At 41.1% G+C, this 17,114-nt stretch overlaps 1 protein-coding gene across 1 annotated transcript in view; it reads left to right on the top strand.

Moving 5' to 3' along the window:
- The window catches only part of LOC311015648 (protein kinase C-binding protein NELL1-like), a 201,486-nt gene that overhangs the window by 37,350 nt on the left and 147,022 nt on the right, over positions 1–17,114 (top strand). The window contains exon 4 of the mRNA XM_084013025.1: positions 4,259–4,429. Coding sequence (XP_083869151.1) covers positions 4,259–4,429 — 171 coding nt within the window. The remainder of the gene's footprint in view (positions 1–4,258; positions 4,430–17,114) is intronic.

Here is a 17,114-nt window from a genome sequence, read left to right as displayed (position 1 = left end):
TCACTTTTAGTGTCTGTCAGTCAACACGATGAGATACAAATGGACCGCCGGCCAATGGATTATTCATTAAATATGCTCTAATAGAAGGCTATTGTATAATAGCAAAGCATGAATGCTTGGTGGAGTAAACGCTCGCTGTGAAGCGGAGCTTAAAAAGCCTTTGATGATTATTTCATGACTCAAATCAGGAGAGCGCCGTTTCTGCTCCTCCGTGATTTCAGAGAGGAGATCTTTCTGTCCGCTGGAGGAGGCGAGGCTGGAGAGCTCTGCTCGCTCCTCTCATCGCTCCTCTCCTCCCTCCTCTCCTTGCTCCTCTCATCGCTCCACTCCTCCCTCCTCGCCTTGCTCCTCTCCTCTCTCCTCGCCTTGCTCCTCTCCTCTCTCCTCTCCTCCTCTCTCCTCTCCTCCTTGCTCCTCGCCTTGCTCCTCTCCTCTCTCCTCTCCTCCTTGCTCCTCTCCTCTCTCCTCTCCTCCTCTCTCCTCTCCTCCTCGCCTTGCTCCTCTCCTCTCTCCTCTCCTCCTCTCTCCTCTCCTCCTCGCCTTGCTCCTCTCCTCTCCTCTCTCCTCTCCTCCTCTCTCCTCTCCTCCTTGCTCCTCTCCTCTCCTCTCTCCTCTCCTCCTCTCTCCTCTCCTCCTTGCTCCTCTCCTCCTCTCCTCTCCTCTCCTCGCTCCTCTCCTCGCTCCCCTCCTCCATGTTCTCCAGCTGACGGTGTCTGCGTCTCCTGCTAGACGAGCCGTCAGGTCGCTGAGTGATGTATTCATTTCATTTCAGAGTGATGACATGCTGAACAAAGACGGCCCTGCTGGCCAGCCACCGCCATGCTGACTCTACCTCTCTCTCTCTCTCTCTCTCTCTCTTTCACAAAACCATTATACCACCAACACACACACACACACACACACACACACACACACACACACACACACACACACACACACACACACAGCTACTGCTGGATGCATGCAAATGCATTTTACTGTCGTAGGAAACACTTGTGTGATGCTGGTTAATTTGCTGTGATAATTGTTTCAGTATTAACAGGCGTGTGTGTGTGTGTGTGTGTGTGTGTGTGTGTGTGTGTGTGTGTGTGTGTGTGTGTGTGTGTGTGTGTGTGTGTGTGGGGGGGGGGGGGGGGGGGGGGGACTTCTCTAATCCTGGACCCCCCCTCTCGTTCCCTTTGAGTTTTTCCTTTTGTCTTTTCTCGGTTACAGCAGTTAATTTGTTAATCTTCATTCTGGTTTTGTAGGCGACGTGTGTGTGTGTGTGTGTGTGTGTGCGTGTGTGCGTGCGTGCGTGTTTGTGTGTGTGTGTGTGTGTGTGTTATTACATTAGGACCTCGGTTTTTGGGTCGTTCGGTACGTTTTCGCTACAAAACGCTAAACAAAGAAGATGCAGAAAACAACTTTTTTGTTGATTTTATTTTGGAAATTATTAATATTTTAACAGTTGCTCATTTGCCATAATTCTTGCTTTAGACAGTTAAGACACTCAAATACTGGCATAAAAAACAATATAAAATTAATAGAACAAATAAATCAGAGAAATGTCTGTCATGTAATATTCCTGATTGTGTATTCGTCCATCATAAAACTCTGATAAGTACCTGTTGAAGTACTTTGAGCTGTGAGGCAGCATGCCATCAGTTTGAGTGTGAACCTGCTCATCAACATCATATCTGGGTATTTGATCCCATCAAGCCGCGTTTTGTTGTCGACTTCTTACAAGTTCTTCTCAGTTTAATTCTTTTCCAAAACAGTAATTTGGAAAAACCTGCCTCCTCAAAGCCTCCATTGATATTCTCTGGAGTGGATCCATCCTCTCTCCCTATAAATATGCATGAGAGCTGCTGAGCTCCACTATTGAATGGGCCTGATCCCATTGTGTGTGAATATATTGGAACAGGCTCGGTTCTGGCTCGGTTCAGCTTGTGTGTTTGTGTGTGTGTGTGTGTGTGTGTGTGGAGGGGGGTCATGTGTCTGGGTCACTCTCAGCCGCAGGGAAGCTGAAATGTCAGGACTGGCTGCCTGCGGCTCTTCGTTCGGCCTGCAGGTCAGAGGATCGGACGTGGAAAATAATCCGTTTATGATCACATTCTCTATTTCTACAGGCAGTAAGACATACTAGGGGATATTAGCTGTGGGGACAATCAGTTTCACATCACTTTGTTCAACAAACTCTGAACACACATCAAACAGGAAACCTGTCTTTCAAACTTTAATGAAATTGCTTTTAATTCATTTCCACTTTTATTGTTTATTGTCACTGTTATTCAATATTTCCCGTATTTGTTTAATGACTTGTGTATCTTCAAATCTGTTTTTACCATTACTAACTTTTTTGCTACTTTATTTATTTATTCATTTTTTTTTCTTGCTTTCTCGCTCCGTGTTCTCTGTTTTAATACCTGTGATGATTAGTTTTTGTTTTTCTGAAACAGGTTGAGCAGCATTTTATGTTATGAAAGGTGCTGTATAAATAAAGTGTTTTATTATTATTATTATTATTATTATTATTATTATTATTATTATTATTATTGTAGATAGGAGAAGACTGACTGAACACTGAGATAATAGACTGATGATGATGATATATGGACTACTTTTCGTCTTATTTTGCACAGAATATTAAAAAAGTTATGTATCTTATCAGTATGAAAACGCAATAAGAAAACAACTTAATAAAACTGGATCATTATTTTATAATAAAACACATCACAGCCAGGGACTGAACGTTTTGATTATTCTGGATCTGTTGAACCAAGTAAAATCATATTCTCTAAATCAGAAGAGAAATTCATTTTTATGAATTATATTTGTTCACAAATTAAAAAAATAATTCTTACACCAGAAGGCCGTGCTTCCAGATGTTCTCCTCCGTGTTTGTACAGCTTCTGAACGCCGAAATCAAACATAAAGCGCCGCCACACTTCACGGCCCGGTGACACGGGAGACAAAAATATCTTTCTCTCTTTCTCTTTTGTCAGACAAGCTGTCAGCCGATGTTTGCACGGCGCTGACACAGGAATCACCTCGGTAGCTGTTTGATGAAGCTTCGGCTCGCTGTTCTTCACGTGCTGCTTGTCAGCTGGAGATTACACTTCAGGGGTCAGGGAGAGAGCGGCCTGTTTCATACGTACCGGATCATTGTGGCGCTGGTTTCAGCTCAGAACGGGATTGTCTCTGAGATTGAATGACATTTTGTTTTTTATCGTTTAATCACTTTTTATTGAGTCAAAAACAAACGTCTGAAAAGATTTCATCAAAGATTTCACTTTTTCTCGGACTCTCCTAATCTGAAACGTACAAACAAATACATGTAATAACATTTATTATTTACAAATAAAACTTGAATTGATGAAGGCGTAGTACAAAATAAACCATACTTTGGCATTATATAAGAATTCTTCAAACTTATTTTGTTCTTTTTACAAAATGCATCAAAACTCAGACAATGAGGAGATATGGGGTATATAATAATCATCATCATTATAATAATAATAATGCATATTAAACAAAGTTTCAATCATACTTTTAAAAACTAAAAAGAAATCTGGCTTCAATTGAACTGTATATATTTAATCCTGATCTAGAGGGAACCCACACTCACAGAGAAATAAATAACTTTGTATCAAAACGGTATAAAATATAAAATAAAGCCACAAGAAGCAATTCCTCTTTCAACAGAAGGAATCGGTTGAATCTCAATCTGCAAAATCAAAGCAGCCGCTGCTTTCAGGCCTCACAAAGCTGAGCAAAGTCACTTCAGCTGGTTTAATTAGGAAAGAAGTTACAAAGTGTGTGTGTGTGTGTGTGTGTGTGTGTGTGTGTGTGTGTGTGTGTGTGTGTGTGTGTGTGTGTGTGTGTGTGTGTGTGTGTGTGTGTGTGTGTGTGTTCAAGACTCAGTGCAGCATGTCTCTGCTGTTTAATCAGGATTGGTGTCAGACATCTTGAGTTATGGACAATTCTTTATTATCAGTTGATAAAATCTACAGTTGTTGCAATGCTGTTGAATGATGTAGTGGTGGGACAATATATCGATGTATAGTATATTATGTATCGCAGTATCGCGATATCATCTGCATCGTGGGCAAAATATTGTGATATTTATCGTATGGTGAGTTACTGTGCTTCAAGTCTCCACCTCATTCTAACTCACTAACCTGCTTGAGTTGAGACATTTCTTTACCCACGAGCAGAGACCTTTGTCAGGGGAAACTAAAGCTCTGTGACCTCTGACCTCCCGTCTCTTCCTCTGCAGTTACTTTGAGCTGGAGAGCAGCGGGGTGAGGGAGGAGATCCGCTACCACTACCGCTTCAAAGGCAAGCCGCGCTCCGAGTCCTTCCCCTACCGCCTCGCCGACGGCCAGTGGCACAAGATCGCCCTCACCATCAGCGCCAGCCACCTCCTGCTGCACGTCGACTGCAACAGGTGAGACACACACACACACACACACACACACACTTTGAGGATCTCATTTCCACCGTTGCTGCTTTTCTGAAGTGACACACCTAATGAGCTGCCGGTGTTTATCAAGGTAAAAATGGCTTCCGTACTGTCTGGATGACAGGCTGTTAACGGACAAATGAACAAAGGCAGCGTCTTTATATAGCTCGAGAGGATGTGTGTGTGTGTGTGTGTGTGTGTGTTCCATAATCAAGTGGAAGGTAACAATGACATAATCGCCTCATCGATTGGGCAGCCAAGGGCCTTTTTTTTCTAAAGGAGCACTCAGTCGGAGCTGATCTATCAACATGCACTTCAGCTGTGACAATCCTTCTCAATCCTCAGTCTCCCTCCCGAGAGCCAGGAAGGCTTCACTTGCCTTTTATTTTAGTTTTTTTAGTTTTTTCTTGTTCCACGCTTTTATCGCTAGACAGACACACTTTGAACAGGCGGTTTAAATTTGAGTAGAGGTAAAGCTCCGTTACCTCTCACGGATGAAGAGCGATATGATTCACGGGGAGGATCGGCGTGGCGGTATTGATTCTTCCCACACGCCTATTATTCCCATCAGGCTGTTGGTTTAGTCGATTAATTATCGCCGCGGTTGCCGTTTCTCGGATGAGACTCCAGCGGAGATAGAAGAGCGTCATCGAGGAGAAGACGACGCGATGGGATGAAAGTGGAATTAAAAAAAGCAACGTTTTGCTCGTTTACAGACCTTAGGGTAGGGGCTGAGTTAATTCTGACATTGTTAGGTGGAATGGGTTGGTCCATGCATGTCATAGTGGACGTTAACAATGTCATATAACGATATGTAGCGCCGTCACACCAGCAAAGTTGTTTAAGTTTGCTATATTTTATAGCTAAATTAAATAGTGGAATAATTCCATAACATAGTATATATAAAATAAGCATATTCTATTCCATCGTCATAGCAACATAGGTGTTTTGATCCTGTCCGTGTACTGTGTGCCTGATTCCCTGTGAATGCAGCATTAATGACTGTGAGTGGTGTAAGTGTTGAAGCTTGATGCCGAGCTGCTTTTAGATCCTGCCTCCTCAGAAGAATACTTCAGCCACAAAATGATACTCACCCTGTGTGACCTTGAATTCTAGAAGAAACACTTTGTGTCTCCAGCATTCGTCCAAAGTGATCGGAGAATCCAAATAAAACTGAGAAAAGTCTCGTTGGATTGAAGCAAATCAGGGCAGTATGGCTCGTCATCGTTGGTTTGTTAGTTTTATGAATTCAGAGTGACAAAATAACCAGGAAGGTTTCCTGACATTCTGCATCACAATCAACTGTGTGCTTGTTTTTTATTGTGTTTCCAGAGCGACTGCTCTTTGGAACAATAACTGGTTTGTTTTGAGGGGAAAAAACGGCTTTTTAGACAAATGGGCTTCCCGCTCTCTCAGCTCTGATCGCATGTTTCCCCGCCTGCGTCTCACCATGCAGCCGCACCGGCCGACACCACCTGCTCACAAATCAGCTTTTAAGTGGTCTTCCAAGCAGCAATCACGGCTGTTGATGCCTGTCATCCCAGAAACAAGGCAGCACTTTAACCTGATGTGACTAGTGTCAAATATCCATTTATCAGGACACAATGTGTGTTCTTCATCGAGACAACATACAGTTATCTGCAGTTTATTTGTACAAGATAGATTGATGTTTGTGCAAGACTGAAGTTTCAAGAAGTTCTGCAATATCTTCCATGAGGATAGAATACAAAATAGTAAAAATATCGATACGGCAATATATCGCGATACTTTGCCGCCCAATGCAATATCGATTTTTCAACTCCAAAGATCGATTTAAAAAAAAAAAGATTCATGTTTAGATTGTGAATGCAGTACTTTATTCTTTTTCAGTTTATTTTCAATATTTATTCCAGTGAATTTCATGGGAATTAATAAAAATTAATAAAATTCCCATGTTTTTAATGAAATAGTTTTGACTCAATTTGTCCTCTCATCAATATCATCTGATGTACATATACAGGTACTTGTATTTTCATCTTTATTTATATCACAATATCGTGATAACGTGATATATATCGTATCGTGACCAAAGTATCGTGATACGTATCGTATCGTGAGGTTCTTGCCAATACTCACCCCTACAAAATAGTGTCAAAAAGTCTCTTTTTGAGATCCAAATGTAGAGCTACTTACATCTACGTCATTAATTTACAGTCTGAAGATGTCGTGTAGCAAGATTGAGTTAAACAATGTGGGAGGAGTTTTAATAAGTTTGACAGAAAAACGGAGCCAACTGGAAGCATCCGAACATATCTGCCTACATGTTGGCGATGGTTGCAGCTGATTTGTTCTGGATTTTCACAGTTTAAACCTGTAAGGCGCCACCATGGGGTCTATTGGCCGACAGAGCCGGTTGAGGAAGTCTGTGTATCTTTGGGCAGGAGGATTTCCTCAGAGAAACAATAATAATTACTTGACAAAAACAAGAGGGACTGGCAGCAGAGCTGCCTGACCCCTAATTACAGCCAAAAACACCCAGCAGCTTAACGCTTTATCTTCCATGTTTATTTGCCACTGCCCACATACCGTTTTGCTTTCCCGCTTAAAGATCAACGACCTCTGCATCACTGCCTCAAATCCTTTAACATGGCCAGTGTCGGGTATTTACAGCAGGCTGGTACACAAAAATAACCATTACATCAAACTATATACACACCCTCAGTTATAGTGGCTTTTGACTGCATGCTTTTTGTTCTTCTATGTTTTGTAATGAGCAGAACTTGTCCAGTCAGACTTCCCCACTAATGAGGATAGTTTATATGAGGACTGGATTGAGACTAGTTAAGGTCAGTTGCCAGATTCCTTTTATTTTAATTGTGTAAAGTTTCAAAGATGGTTCAAAGATAGATCTTCTTCTTCAAGGTTCTTGAAAGCTTAAAGCTGATGTCATCCCCAGAAAAATATGTATTTGTATTTCCCCCACAGATGTTCTCTCACACTTCTGACAACAACAACAGATTAAATTGGGCTTTGATGACAACTTTGCACAAGGACGACATATAAAAAGGAACGCATAGAAACTCCTTTTACAACCGACCTTATCGTCTCACTCTCTCTGGAGCGACGGGAGAGTTTCTCACACATTCAGGTGGACGTTTACAGGCTTCCTCTGGCCTTGACAGCTCCTGCTTTATTGCTGTGACATACACAGATTGATGTGATTGGGTGGACAAAGGTGACTCGGCAAAAAAGCATGTTTCATGTTTTGAGTCCATTATATAGAATTCTCATGAAATAGAGAATTTCAGACACAACCTCTGAGAAAAGGCAACTATTCGCTGACAAATTAAGCTCTAAAAACTCCATAATAAATACATATATCATACATAAAACAGTGACGAATGTGTGATTTCTTTTGTTTCTTTGTTCCAAAAATACAAACCAGCATCAACATCTTCTTGCAGAAAGAAGAAGTGCACCAGAAATCAGTAAAATAAGAGAGAATGTTTGAGGAAACGGATGATTCAAGGATGTGCCTGGACATGTGGGCTCATTAAGGACACTTTTGTTTGCAAATACAATTTCTGAAAGAAGAAAATGTTTTGAAATAATAATAATGAAATAGCTGGTCCTGAGATTGAAACAAGGCAGCGACCTCTTTCCAAAATAAACAAGAAAACAAACCAGAAGGAGATTCAGCTCCTGTCTCAAGGTCACATGCTCCCCATATTTGGATGTTACCAAAGAGCATTCTGGGAAAATGGATACAACATGTTGCCAAAGTCACATTTTAATTCTTTTGCTCCTATGGTTGGCTTTAAGATGAGCATTCCACGTGAAATGTCTTTGACCGTATTTCATACTTTGCTACTTCGTTGTGAAAATAATATTTCTCATCGACGCTCCGTTCATTACAGACTGCGCTCCATCTGTAAAGTCTGATGCATCTTAACGTGTAAATGTATATTTTTCATTATCTCCATATAGACAATATAAATATATATCTGAGAAATGAAATAGATGTAAATGATTGAACACTACTTTTTATTTTTTAAACTAAATGGTATTTTAAAAGCAAAGCAACACATTCGTTGGATAATTATTAGTAGTAGTTGGAGAACATGTTGCTTTTTTCAGATTTATTGCTGCAACATTATCCTGTATTTGACTGTTTGTTTGTTTGTTTGTTTGTCTGTTTGTTTGTAACAAAAGGCAAATCCTCGTCTTTCTTCAGGGCGACAGATTAAAACTGTTGGGCGAGAGTTGCTCTCTCCCCCCGGGGAAGGATTTAATCCTAATCTCAAGGTGGATCATAATAGTTGCAGCCTGACTGAGGGTGCGTTTTATACTGCAGGAGAGTTCAAAGGTTGGAGATTGTACTAGATCTGGAGAAAGAAGTCTCCTTGTTGTGTCCTTGTTCTTCCTATTCTATTCTATCTCCTCCTATCAATTATGGTAACGTATCGCTCGCCTCCTCGCTGCTGCAGAGATTTGGGGAGCCGGGGTCGAACCGAGTCACGCAACACAAGCCTTACCTTCTTCCCTTTTAACAACCAAATAAATCCTCTGGTGCCCCCGCCCCACCGTGGACATGCTTTTGCACTTTAAATGTGTGCCGGCTGGGCCGCCGTCCCAAAGGTTAAAGTGGAGCTTCTTCTCTAAAGGAAAGCAGTCGGCTGGAATGTTGAGTTGTGTTGGAAAAGTTCAACTTTAGATCTAGAATCAATCAGTGAATGTTTGCCTCAGAGCTGTAGACTTAGGGAGGCTTATGGGGACCAGTGTGTAGGATTTAGGAGGACCAGTGGGCAGAAATGGGATATAATATTCATAACACGGCTGAGCGGTTTTGTTTTTATTAGCCTGGAATGTTAGAATATTTCATTCATTTATTTAGTTGATATGGAAAATGCTCATTGATTGACGGACAAGTCGATTGCTGTAAATAAGCCAGTTAGCTGCAAATGCTAATTTCCATCTGTTGTCCCTCGCCAGATCTTAAAAGCCACCCTAAAATTCAAAAAGTGATGAAAAATAAAACAGTGATTAAAAAGACATAAACACACCATCAGACAGGCCTCACACTCCACCCTCCACATATGGATTACAACACACAGGAAGGGTACAGGATGAATATAGAGAGACAGGAAGGAAGGATATGGAGATATATATGGAGACATGTAGCGGCACCTCCTGTTGCCGCCTGGTGAAAATGCACTTTTGGAAAGGGAGGGGCATTCAGTGTCTCAGTATGTCGGTTGGACGTGTGAGGAACTAAAGTCTTGAGACTTCACTCTCGACAGAGTTGACAGTTTGATGTATTGATAAGAAAATGTCTCAATTATGGACGAAACTCTAGCTTATAAAGATGACTTGGGACTGACCTTTGACCTTTCCGTCAAGGACTTAAGACTTGATGTGACAGATTTGACACTTAACTGAATTGAGACTCGATTTTCATTCAATGTGACTTATATTCTTCTATATAAAACTATATATATATATATATATATATATATATATATATATATACATATATATATATATGGGAGGTTCCATTGACTTACCATATGGTGCGTTCATGCTTTATTTAGTTAAAATGAGAACTGGGAAATCTCAGACGTCTCCAGTCGTGAATTTCATAAAGTACTTCTTTGGTGAGAAGCTTGAATAAATACAGTTGTTTGAAGTAGATTATTTTCACAACAATATAAAATGATACCAGAGAGGGAATTTAGATTAATATAAGCAGCTTATGATTCATAATTTACACTACGGATGCCCAGATTTGTTTTAGCATAAAAAACCCAATCTTGTAAATCTCGTTTCCTAATTATTTCCATTGTGTGTTTTATGCAAATAACGTCTGTAGACGAGGAGAACAAAAGCACTGACTTTGCGTTTACCAGCTGCTGTAACAAAACAAAGTATTCTTCTTTATTGGTACGATATGGCTCATTAACAATCTGCAAAAAAAAACCATGAGTCATGTAATGGTTGCAGCCCTCCAGGTCGACCGTGATGCTAATAGAAAGCTAGACAACAGGAAGCTCCTGCAGTGTTTCTTCCTCTACTGTTCGCCACTGATCACCAGCGTTTGTAGTTATTCAGCAGTGACCTGAAAGTGAATGTTCCACTAATGAGTCCAGATTGCTCACAGAGGAGCCAGTGTTGGGGCCTCTGACCCCCAAACGTCTCCGCTTTGGCACGACTAATCGCAGCCTCTAATTTGACAGAGGCTCGCCTCGTCTCCTGGTCTCGTCTGATCTAATATGATTCGCTCTCCGTCGCTCATTACGATTCTTCTGCTCTTTGATTAAACGCGGTTTGTCTGGAAGCTCATCAGATCAGTGCGGTCGCACTCCATCCTCAAATTTATTTTTCATCATTGCGTCTCGAAAAGCCTCGCTGGCCGTCCATGTTGCTCAAATCTGGAGTCTCTGGGTTTCGGTGCAGGAACACCTTGAAAAGGTCGCCAGTCGAAGGAGAGATGTTTTATGTATGAATGAGCTGCTGAATTAATTGACCCGTCTCGCTGTAAGGTGGCAGCGGTATTAATTATGTCGGGTTATGATGGTGCATTTAGCAAAAAAAAACGCTCGAGAAGAGCAACTACGTCGTCTAATTAGTAAATTAGCTATTTAATAACTGCTTTGAGTGGCAAACTCCCCAAATATCTTCCGGTCAGTTCCTCGTGGGGAGAGTTATGTAACTTTCTGAATGTTGAAATCGACGCATCATTTTAGATTGAACTCAACGCACAATATTTTTATTTTATTTGCTTGTTTTTAGTTATTTTTCATATAAGTTTCTCTCCAATGCTTGTTATATAAACCTCTTTGAATTCCCTTGTTGTTGAAAGGTGCGGTACAAATAAAATTGCCTTGCCTTGCAAAACCTCCAGCTGATCACAGTTATTCCAGTTTCACTGTTATAAATGCTGGTGGCCCTTCGTCTGGTGTCACAATGCCACACACACACACACACACACACACACACTCTCTTGTCCAAATAGTCAAAGTCTCCGACATCCAGAGCAAATCCTGCAGTTCTGCCTGCTGCTCCTGCCTCTCCGGGTGAAAAATGAACCGGCTGTTTTGCTGCGGCAGCGTTTTACAAAGCATCACAAGGAACAACCCAGACATTTAGAAATAATGATATGTATGGAATACAAAATGTTATTGCCTTTCGGATGTGAGGAGACGGCTGCGGCGTGTACCTCCGCTTTCTATCCAAATGCATTTCGTATGAACATACTCTGCTTTGCTGGAAGTCATTTCTCTCCCACGCACACATGCGTTGGTGTGATATCACCTACAGTCATGACACTGTGGAGCTCAGACAAGGTCGGACGCTTGCGTAACTCTAGTATGTAATTGCAATCTCCAGATTGTCCTGATTGAATTAGTGGCAGACACCCAGAACACACTCCCTCGTCACACACGGCTCTTTGTTTTTGGACCAGAATGGCTAATCACAAGTAATGATATTGGCTCCGCCTGTCACTTACAACTCACGTGGTCGTCCCCTGTACAAGGTCATTTTAATGTGCAGACGGGCTGCTTCCCCTTCGGAGGGGGCTCAGCGCTGTTCACTTCCTGCCTCCAGCTCCTTTGCTGCTTTTTCCCCCCTTCACCATCCAGTTTAGCCGTGCCTCCGCTCCGCATGTGTGATCTTTAGATGTGCTTATGAAAGTCAAGCCCTAAGCAGGGTTGACTTAAAAGTGACGGGTTTCTCCTGGTCGGCTCCTTCCTGGGGGGGCAACAAAGAAATGGTCTGGAAACAAAAGCAACACTCTCTCCAGATCAACTCAACCGCTGTTTGGATTGTTTTCTGTTCTCTGCCTGCCTCTCTCTCTCTCTCTCTCTCTCTCTCTCTCTCTCTCTCTCTCTCTCTCTCTCTCGTCATAAGGCTTTATTAGCATGACATGAAATGTGTTGCCAAACCACAATTACATACATTGCACACAATAAAATAAAATGACAATTATAATGAAAATAATAATAAGAGATAGCAGAATAATATAGATAATTGAATGAACATACATATATACAAATAGTATAAGCAGAATATACATATACATACATTTATACACATAAATACATATATACATACACCCCCGTCAGTGGACTGTGTACAGAAATTCCTTTTTTCCACCAAGACTACAAATCGGAGGCCATGTTCGCATCCATAGGCTACCCGACAGATTGAACTGTACTCAGTCTTTTCACAGCAGGAGGCCTAACATATACATTTTGCCCCGGGGCGGATGCTCGAGGGCAACTCACAGGAGCATTCAAATCCAAACCACCTCGGGCTCAGCAAACGATGTGAGCTGCTAATCACACCCTGCGTGGACTGCATCACGCTGAGAGTGTTGGCCTGCTGGTGGTGTTGACCCGACCAGCTCATAAAACATGCAAACGTGGAAAGGGGTTCATCCTCTGAGGAGAATGCAAATCTGTTAAAGGCAACTAGTTTTTTTTACCTCCCCCTGAGCTTTTAACCTCATTTAACGATGCAGATGGAATTCCTCAGTTGTCATGGAGACAAAAATGTCATCCAGTGGTATCGCTCGTCCATGGGTCATGCTTTTACTCTGATTAGTGCTCAGAAACATATTCCAACAGATATGAAACGTCCATGAACACATAACACCATATACATAATTACAGGATTATTAAAATAGTCTGTCTCTAACCAGCAGTGTATTATTGTGTATTTATTGGTAGTTCCAGTTCACTGCTGTTAATTTGGCTTCGTCTTTTCAGGCTAAATGACACCCAGGAGATCGCTCTGCACGGGTGCCATTGTGTATATATGTGAGAAAGATATGACCTTTCTACACAGCATCTCAAAGGCACCTCATTAAAAAGCAGATCTTATTCCCAGAGTTTAGACCACGTTTGTTATCAGTTTATCAGATACCAATCAGATTTGTATAAGCAGGCAGCAAAGAAGTAGAAATACAGAAAGTATGGTTGGTCAGCTTACATTTACCCAAGAAGTCTGAACCATTTTGACCATAATTGTGCAATTTGCTCTCTGGGAGTTTGTTGAAAATGAATCATTTGATTGACGTTAAATGCACATTATTTGTGTGTATGCTATTGTATCGCCTGTGCTGAAGGGTTTTTTTTGTCTTTGAGAGAATGTTGCTTTATACACTCGTCAATTGCTGACAGGCTCAATAACTGAATTACAACAATTGCGTCTCATTTACATTTCTTTTCCTCTGCAGGTTTATTGACAAGTCGGAGGTTTCGCTGAGGTTTTGTTCTAATCATGGCTCGCTTAACACTTTTTAAAAAGGATTTAATTTCCAAACTATTCAAGGTCTAGGCTTCGAATACACACATTTGACTGAGGTGAATCCTTGAAGTGCCTGTTCAAGGAAGCCTGCATTCAACCAGCTGAGTGAAGCAGCCTTCTAATACAGAGTATAATATAGAGAGAGTAACTCATTCTGATTTTTAAAACTTGCTGAGCTTTTCTTTTTTCGCCCTGGTTCCCCTGGTGGAGACATTACAGCACATGTAGTGGTGGTACAACCCCAGAGGACAAGCATGTGATGGATGCAGACAGCGTAAAAGAACATGCATCCCCGAGTCAGCAGGTTTGTCCACACTGAAAGATCTCAACAGCTACTGGATTGGATGAATTTGCTGCGTATATTCATGCTTTCCAGAGGATATCCCCTGCTGACTAAGGTGGCCATCTAAGGTTTAATCTAGTGAGATGACATTGAGGTTTCATAATGTCTCAGAAACTATGGAGCGATGCTTGCTAGAGACATTCTTATAATTATTAGCGTCTAGCGCCATCATCAGGCTGAAATCTCCTCTTATTTCTATTTTGAGCAAAATCATGCAAAATATTGAATGACATCAGCCTCAGCTGTGTTTCGTGTTATGTGTGAGAAGCGTTGTTATTGTGAGCATGTTAGCACATTGATAGCATTGAGATGAAAACAGAAGCTAAGGCTCTATGAATAATTAAGATAATTAGTATGCAGAACTCATTTTCAGATTTGATCATGGTTTTGAGTCACGGGTCGGGTCAGCAGGAAAAAAAGGGGCAGCAAATAGAACTTAGTTATAGAATAGAATCTAGTTATTTTTGCCAGTGAGACAGATTGTCGGTGACTTATATCAGCCAATACAGTTTCGTTATAGATGCTGTCTGCTGAAGTCTGTGTAAATCATCCAAAATTCTAAAAGTTTGTATTATTTTATCATCATTTATACTGGTTATTGGCATAAAAACACACACTTTAAATTATTTTAATGAGCTGCTGACAGCTGTGTTAGGACAAGTTAACAAAGTTACAATTCACAATCACATTTTTATTTGAAAACGTCTCTTTTTAAATAGCTTCATTTATTCAAATTCCATTTTAGAAGATCACATGAGTCGTTTATAAACAGTAACTTCACCATCTGAGAAGCCGTCATTGGAAAGTATTTCAAAAGGGGCAAAATTAGTTTCCGGTTATTGGATAAATCGTTCGTCAATCAAACTCTTACTGAAAGAAATTTGGTAGAAAAGTGAAAATAAAAAATCAAAGCCTTCAGTTCCGATATTTGTGTTTGGCATTTCAAAATCTGATGTTTAATGAGACGGATTAGCACCAGCACACAAATTCCCTCACAAATAATCAGCAGGGGTTGAGAGGCTCTTCAACAAATCAGGTTGCTTGTTTGAAAATGCCTGTTTGCTACAAAGACCAGCGGACGATTGGCTGAGCCGCAGTCGCAGCAGATGCTGGAGCAGCATGAGGACATGGTAATGAAGAGGCGTTTTACGTGGCCTGCATTAACCAGACGCTCGGCTAACAATGTCTGATCCATATTAGTCATCTCATTTGGCCCATAAATCATCCAGGCATATCAAGGTTTAAGATGTAGTTGTTGCCTTAATGAGTGTCTCGTGTGGCTGAGAGAGGAGCCGTTATCGGTTTCATTAGGAATAAACTACCAACAGTCATTATTGTGTATTCATTCATTTATTTTTAAATGCTCTCTTGAACTCACCGCCGCTGATTGCCACTCCGAACGCATGTTTTTTAATATACAAATCACATTGCAGCCTGTCTGTGTTTCAGTTATGCTGTGAATACGTCTTTTCTATGTATTCGCTCTCCCCGTTGCCTCTTTCATCCTCTCTTTATTCTGTCTGTTTGGCGGTGGTTGTGTTGAACGATGCCCTAATTAAGTCTTCAAAATAGCCGACTATCAGTGTTGATGGCTGTTGCAGCTCACAGTCTGATAAAATGCTGTGGAATGGGCACAAACTGGGAAGAGGTTTTGTCCTGAATACAAAACCTGTTCAGCAAATAAGACAGACAGATCATTAGCTTAATGGACGGATTAACCTCCTGGGCTTCATCTCTAAATCACAGAGAGACGTGCCAGCCAGGAAAAGACTACAAATTGACCATAAGGAAACACAAAATGATGACACATATGCACAAAAAGATGACATAGAGATGCAAAACTGTTGCAAAGGGACTCTCAGGGATTATGAAAAAGGTGGAAAAGGAACACAAAGAGACAAAAATGACTAAAAAGAGACTCAAAATGACAAACACCGACATAAATACCTGCAAAAGGACCAAAACAATTCCACAAAAAAGATTGAAAGAGACACAAAACTGTTGGAATGTGTAAAACAATTACAAATAGGAGCTAAACAACTATGAAGTGTGTGTTTGCTGCTCATGTACAGTAGGGGGGGCTTTTAAATGTCGGTGCCTAGGGGCCCCATTGTCTCGTAATCCGCCCCTGGGTCCGACAAAAAATAGTCAAATTTGAAGCACGTTAATTCAATTCCCCGTTTGTCGTCGTGTGTGTTTTCTTTTGTTCACGTTCTAGTTGTCTGTTTTTCCATCGTGCTCATGTTGCAGTTCCCACAATGCATTAGAGAGAGAATCCTGCTCCTCTCTACCTTCTGTATTATGAAGATCAATAAATGTCGGCCGTAGCTCGTTCATTCATTCCACACTAAGGAAGGAGGCTCTGGAGCTCCACACCTTCAACATCTCCTAATGATTCCACTCACACTGCTTTTGTGTCCAGCAGCCAGAAAATGACATTCTGCGTTGCTCATTACAGAAGCCAGTGAGCTGGAAGGTACATTCCTTCTTCTTCTTTTTTACCTACTAAGCAGCTCATCAGGCGACAGCCATCATTAGGACCAGAACACGCCTGTTAGACTCCAGTGGAACATCCGAATAGTAATGAAGCTCAACGTCATCTGATTATCGTCTTCTGTCCATTGTTCTTACGTTAGTACACTTCTTTGTCACGCCATACATTTCATTTTACTTGTGCATAATATATCCTGATGTTTTTAAAGAGGACATATGATGAAAACTCACTTTTAGCATATATATATATATATATATATATATATATATATCCACATATACATTTGGAAAGCTGGAGTTAGTTTGTTTGTAAGTCCAGTTATTGTAGTTTTTATGAGCTGTGTAGATCAGAAATCATGTGATATGACTCCACATTAGCATACACCGCCTCATTAGCATATACCGCTGCAAAGGTGAAACATGTATATATATATATTTTTTCTTGCCAGCCAATCAGAGCAGACGGAGCTTTCTCATGAGGGTTCCTTAAAGCGACAGAGCGTTTCAGATGGAGGTGAATTCAGGTATATTCAGACAGTATGAGAA

Source organism: Eutrigla gurnardus (genome assembly GCF_963514095.1).
Source record: "Eutrigla gurnardus genome assembly, chromosome: 1".
Taxonomy (NCBI): Eukaryota; Metazoa; Chordata; class Actinopteri; order Perciformes; family Triglidae; genus Eutrigla; species Eutrigla gurnardus.
Note: the sequence above shows the minus strand (reverse complement) of the source record. Positions and strands in the feature narration are given on the sequence as shown.